Raw genomic sequence first — 5,705 nt, forward strand, 5'->3', positions numbered from 1 at the left:
CTTGTGTGGGGAGGATGCAGGTGGTTGGCCGTTACCAAGGTTTTTAGTAGTTTAGACATAGGAGTTTAAGTAGCCTGGGCTGAGGCTACAGCTGGAGAATTTCCAAGGACAGGAAGCCTCTCTACTTGGTCAACTTGACCTTGCTCTGAGCCAAACTACTTTTCTATGTCTCCAGTCAAGCTAGGTGTTGTTTTTGTTTAGCAATATGAAGTGGGTTGCAGGCATGAGACAGGGTTGCAGCCATACTATGGGTGATTTTAAGCTAGGGAGCAGGCTTCAACACGGGGACCAGAGGTCAACAGACCAGAGCCTATGAGCTGCCCCACTCTATCTCTGTTCTTTCCCTCTCTTCCCCTTTCCTCTGGTGAACCCCGACTAACAGAAACCCCAGCTGTAGGAGACAACAGAGGCATTCTGGTCTCAGGCTGCTTCCTCCTTAGAGTTCCAGTCAGATCTGAGAGTCTCAGTCACCACCCTCTGCTGCAGACTTTTGTTGTTGTTGTTTTGTTTTTTGGATTTTTTTTTCGAGACAGGGTTTCTCTGTGTAGCCCTGGCTGTCCTGGAACTCACTCTGTAGACCAGGCTGGCCTCGAACTCAGAAATCTGCCTGCCTCTGCCTGGTGCGATTAGCAACCTTGGGTCCACCTCAACTTATTGGGTGGCCCCTGACAGTGGGGAAGCAGGGTAGGGTAGCCAGGAACCCAGTGACACTAGCAACTTAGAAGCAAGCTCTTTCTTTCCAAATTATTTTATTTTTCAGGGATCAAAGATATCAGAAATAAGCGATCCCTTCCCAATAACCATGAAAGCAGTAAAACAGAGCCCCCTCCCCATTCCCCAGTCCACTCCCTCCCTACTCCGCCCCCTCCCCACTCCTAAGGTTCCTTGGAGGAGATGCTATCTGGGCTCCACCTAGTGGTTTCCATATCCTCAGTGCTGCCAGGACCCCTCCAGAGCCACTATGACTCACAGTGACCTCAAAGAGCTGTGACCTAGGGAAAGGGGAAGGTTCAAAAGTTAACTGCCACCATGCCCCGCCTACCTCAGGCCACGCCTCCTCCCTGGGCTGGACCACTCAGGGCCCAAGTATATCCCATATGCACAGCCTCTCCACTCCATCTCCCCAACCCCGCTCCGGGTGGGTCTGGGGTCCTCACAAGGTCCCCTGGACCGGGTCCCTCACCTGCCAACGGCTGAGTCCTCAGAAGGCCAGGCACAGCGACATGGTGAGCAGCAGCAGACTGGAGAGCACTGTGGAGCAGCCAGAGCTCACCTGCACGGAGCTGGGGGCCTCCTTTTGGGTCCTGGGTGGAGCAGGAATGACTTAGGCAGAGGTCACCTGAGTCTGGCTGATCTGCCTCCTTCTTATATACTCCTGGGCTGGGATGAAACTGGGGGATTCTAGGCAGGGGCGCCACCCTGAGCCACGCCCCCAGTCCCTCTCTGAGGATTCTATGCAGGAGTTTTACCAGGTCCTCCGCCCTATTATTAGTCTTTGAGATTCACGTTTCCTTTTCTTTTATTTTTATTCTTTTTAAATTGTGTGTGTGATGTGTATGCATGAGTACTCCCACCAAGATATGTGGAGTCAGAGACGTGTGTGGGTGTGTGGGGGGGCCCTGGGGATCAAACTCCAGCTGGCCACTGAGTCACTTCCTCTGCCTGCTTGTATTTGTATTCTTCCTGTAGCTGCTGTTTTTGCTTTTCCAGACAGGGTTTCTCTGTGTAGCCCTGGCTGTCCTGGAATTTGCTCTGTAGACCAGGCTGGCCTTGAATTCACAGAGATCCGTCTGCCTCTGCCTCCCAAGTGCTGGGACTAAAGGTGTGCGCCACCACACCCAGCCATCTGAGACTCTTCACTCGGCTTTCTTTGTGCATGTGATGGGATGCTGTGTGTACCCGTGTTTGTTCACATGCATACATGTTGGTGTGTTCACACGTGTGTACATATGGTGTGTTCACTTGTGTACATATGTAGGCCAGAGATGTTCAGCATCTCTCCCTGAACATAAAGCTCACTGCTTGGGCTAACCAGGCTGGCCAGTGAACCCCAGGATATTTCTGTCTATGCCCCAAAACTGGAGCTCCATTCATACAATTCCAGCCAGTGTGCAAGTGGATGCTGGGTATTCACTCAGGTCCTCAACACCTCAGTTTTCCTGATTAGGCCTTCCTCCCAGCTCCGCCCTGAGCTGTGGATTGTGAGAGTCAAGTGGGTTCCAGGCCTTGAAGGAAGTGCAGTGGGCAGGGATCAGGGGGCAGTGGGTGGGGATCAGGGGGCAGTGGGTGGGGATCAGGGGCAGTGGGCGGGGATCAGGGGCAGTGGGCGGGGATCAGGGGCAGTGGGCGGGGATCAGGGGGCAGTGGGCAGTGAGAGGCAGTGGGCAGTGGGAGGCAGTGGGCAGTGGGAGGCAGTGGGCAGTGGGAGACAGTGGGCGGGGATCAGGGGCAGTGGGCGGGGATCAGGGGCAGTGGGCGGGGGGGGGGGAGCAGTGGGCAGTGGGCAGGGGGGGAGCAGTGGGCAGTGGGCGGGGATCAGAGGGCAGTGGGCGGGGAGCAGGGGCAGTGGGCGGGGAGCAGGGGCAGTGGGCGGGGAGCAGGGGCAGTGGGCGGGGAGCAGGGGCAGTGGGCGGGGAGCAGTGGGGCAATGGGCGGGGAGCAGGGGCAGTGGGCAGGGAGCTGTGTCTCTAACCTCAGACTCTGCAGCTCCTGCTTCAGCATCATGACTTCATCTGCGATGACACAAGCTGGTCAGCATACTGTCGCCATGTGAGCAGTCAGCAGGGTGGCAGGGATCGAGCTAGAGGGCTGGGACACCTGGGCTACATCTAACCAAGGCCACAAGCAGCCAGCGTGGTCAGGCAGAGGGTGCAGTGGGGTCATGAGGAGGAGGGCATCAAAGGACGGCCGGCCTGAGGCCCATCTACAGGGCTGTAGAAGAGCCGCTTAGAGACCACGGGGGGGGGGGGGGGGGAGGGGGGGCTCAGCAGATCTCTGGCCTCCTGCTGAGGCTCTTCCTACCGGCCCTCCGCCCTCCGCCCTCTGCCGACACTTCCACTTACCCCCACTTCCACTCCCCAATCTATTCTCTGGGAAGATGGGAAGAAAGCAAACTCCCAAGCAGCTGGCCCACGGCCCTGACACCCCTTCCACGTGGGTCAGCGCCTGAACAAGTCCTCCCAGCTCCACTGGACCCCTTCCCCTGGCCGCTCCCTCCCTCCCTCCCCTCCCCAGGCCACCCCACCCCTTCTCACCCTTAAGCTCGCTGATGAGGGCCTGCTGCTCCAGGGCTTGAGCCACCTTCTTCTCCAGGGCATCCTGAAGGGCTACCTGAGCCAGAACAGCAGGGACCAACACGCGTTGGCTATTGTCCTGACCCCAAGGAAACGTCCAGGCCAGGTCATCTGAAAAGTCCCTTTCAAGTTCCCCTCCGTGATAGCATTGTACGCACCCAGTCCTATCAAGGTGTAATCTTAAAAGGCAATTTTAAGGCCCCACATGGGAGTTTGAAAACTCTTCATAGCTAGCCCCTAGAAGAAAGTTCCCCACATTCTCCTGCTCAAACACACAGCAGAAGCGGGCTTCCCACACAAGGTCTCTCAGAGACATATTAAACGTTTCAATAATTCGCTAGGTGTGCTGGCGCATGCCTTCAGTCCCAGCACTGGAAAGGCAGCATTTGAGGCCAGCCTGGTCTACCGAATGACGTTCAGGGCGGCCTTTCGGGGCGGCCGCAGCTATTTAGGAGACCGTGTTCAAAAAAAAAAAAAAAAAAAATTCAATTGAGTAGCATCCCTGTGAAGCTGAATGCGGGTTCCCTAAGTTAAGAGCTCTCCAACTCAAGCACGCTCCACAAAATTTGGAGACCCACCAAGTCCTGGAAGGGAGGATACTGAGGCCCCTGACTGCAGAGCTGTAGGGAGTTCTAAGGTCTCCCAGGATTTCACGATCCTTAGTCGCTGGCCTTCGGGGGTGGGGATGGGGTGGGGTGGGTGGGAGACTTGCTTAGCGGTTTCAAAGTGTCACTCGGGGGCTTTGGAGGGGGCGGTTCCCAGCCTTACCACGGTCTGGTTGCAGGAGTTTGCCTGCGTCTCGGCCTGCAGCAGGCTGTCCTGGGTGCGGGTGAGCTGGCGCTGCAACAGGTGCGTGGTGTTGCGACACTCATCTTGAGCCCGCAGCCCATCCTTGCTGGACTGGCGGTACGATGTGATGGCAAAGTAGATTGTCAGGGTGACTAAGATAACCCCCAACAGGAGCACCAAGATCGCAGCGGCCAGCCACCGCCGGCGGATGCCCCATCCATGCTTCTCCCCCATCTCGTCCGTGGGCACGGAAAGATAGGTGGTAAAAAAAGAGACCATGTGGTGCGTGGATCCTAGAGTTTCGAAGGACTCTTTCAGGCCACGCCCTCATTAGCATAACCCCGCCCTCCGCCACTGCTTGTAGCAAATAGCAACTTCCAGAGTCCTAGGCAATCTCTGAGTAGCGGGGTTGCTCTCTGCAGGTGGAGACTCTGCAGCCTTTCAGTTTCGTTTCCCTGGAAGAAGGATGATTCATCTCCGCCGGCCTTGTGAGGGGAAACTGGCGCGGAATGCCCCTGGAAGCAAGAACAACTTCTGGAACTCAACTCAAATTCTTGGCCTTCCCTGGCCAGTTACCAGGTGCCTGCTGCTTGTGGGCTTGGGACGCGTCTAAAAAGCGACAGTTGTGAACTGTCTTAGTCGGGGTTTCTATTCCTGCACAAACATCACAACCAAGAAGCAAGTTGCGGGAGGAAAGGGTTTATTCAGCTTACACTTCCACACTGCTGTTCGTCACAAAAGGAAGTCAGGACTGGAACTCAAGCAGGTCAGGAAGCAGGAGCTAATGCAGAGGCCATGGAGGGATGTTGCTTACTGGCTTGCTTCCCCTGGCTTACTCAGCCTGCTCTCTTATAGAACCCAAGAATGCCAGCCCAGGGATGGCACCACCCACAAGGGGCCCTCCCCTCGATCACTAATTGAGAAAATGTCCCACAGCTGGATCTCATGGAGGCACTTCCCCAACTGAAGCAACTTTCTCTGTGATAACACCAGCCTGTGTCAAGTTGACAACACAAAATCAGCCAACACAATTGACCCATTGTCAACTTGACACATAAACACATAACTATTAAGCCTCAACCCTTACTTTTTTATTCATCCCCAAGATCTAAATAACTTTAAAAGTCCCACAGTCTTTACATATTAAAAGTTCAACCCTTTAAAATGTCCAATATCTTTTAAAATTCAAAGTCTTTAAAAAATTCAAAGTTTCCTAACTGTGCACTTCACTAAAATACCTTCTTCCTTCAAGAGGGAAAAATATCAGGGCACAGTCACAATCAAAATCAAAATAAAACTCCAATGGTTCAATGTCTGGGATCTAACTCATGATCCTCTGGGCTGCTCCAAGGGCTTGGGTCACTTCTCCTGCTCTGCCCTTTGTAGCACACAGCTTGTCTTCTAGGCTCCAGCTGCCTGTACTCCACTGCTGCTGCTGTTCTTGGTGGTCATTGCATGGCACTGGCATCTCCAAAACACTGCTGTCTTCCACTGTAACTAGACTTCACCAATAGCCTCTCATAGGCTCTCGTCATGGTGACAAGCCTCAACTCCTTTGCTTGACCTCTTCAGTCCTGAGCCATCAATTGCTGCACCTTCACCAATGGCCTTCCGTGGCTTCTC

The 5,705-nt window shown here is 54.6% G+C and overlaps 1 protein-coding gene across 1 annotated transcript; it reads right to left on the minus strand.

Moving 5' to 3' along the window:
• Positions 1-839: 839 nt before the first annotated feature.
• Positions 840-4,479, minus strand: Bst2 (bone marrow stromal cell antigen 2). The gene is made up of 5 exons (XM_052162593.1): positions 4,062-4,479; positions 3,255-3,330; positions 2,693-2,732; positions 1,184-1,304; positions 840-992 (listed from the first exon to the last, which is right to left on the minus strand). The coding sequence occupies exons 1-4, from the start codon at positions 4,359-4,361 to the stop codon at positions 1,202-1,204; spliced, it is 519 nt and encodes a 172-aa protein (XP_052018553.1). The 5' UTR covers positions 4,362-4,479; the 3' UTR covers positions 840-992; positions 1,184-1,201.
• Positions 4,480-5,705: the final 1,226 nt, after the last annotated feature.

This window comes from Apodemus sylvaticus, chromosome 18 (assembly GCF_947179515.1).
Source record: "Apodemus sylvaticus chromosome 18, mApoSyl1.1, whole genome shotgun sequence".
Taxonomy (NCBI): Eukaryota; Metazoa; Chordata; class Mammalia; order Rodentia; family Muridae; genus Apodemus; species Apodemus sylvaticus.

Excerpts from the sequence above, each read along its gene's own strand:
- Bst2 (XM_052162593.1), bottom strand. The coding sequence starts at position 4,361 with ATGGTCTCTTTTTTTACCACCTATCTTTCCGTGCCCACGGACGAGATG. Across the intron at positions 2,733-3,254 it reads CCTCATCAGCGAGCTTAAGG|ATGAAGTCATGATGCTGAAG; the intron begins GTGAGAAGGGGT and ends GTGTCATCGCAG. Across the intron at positions 1,305-2,692 it reads CAGGAGCTGCAGAGTCTGAG|GACCCAAAAGGAGGCCCCCA; the intron begins GTTAGAGACACA and ends TGCTCCACCCAG.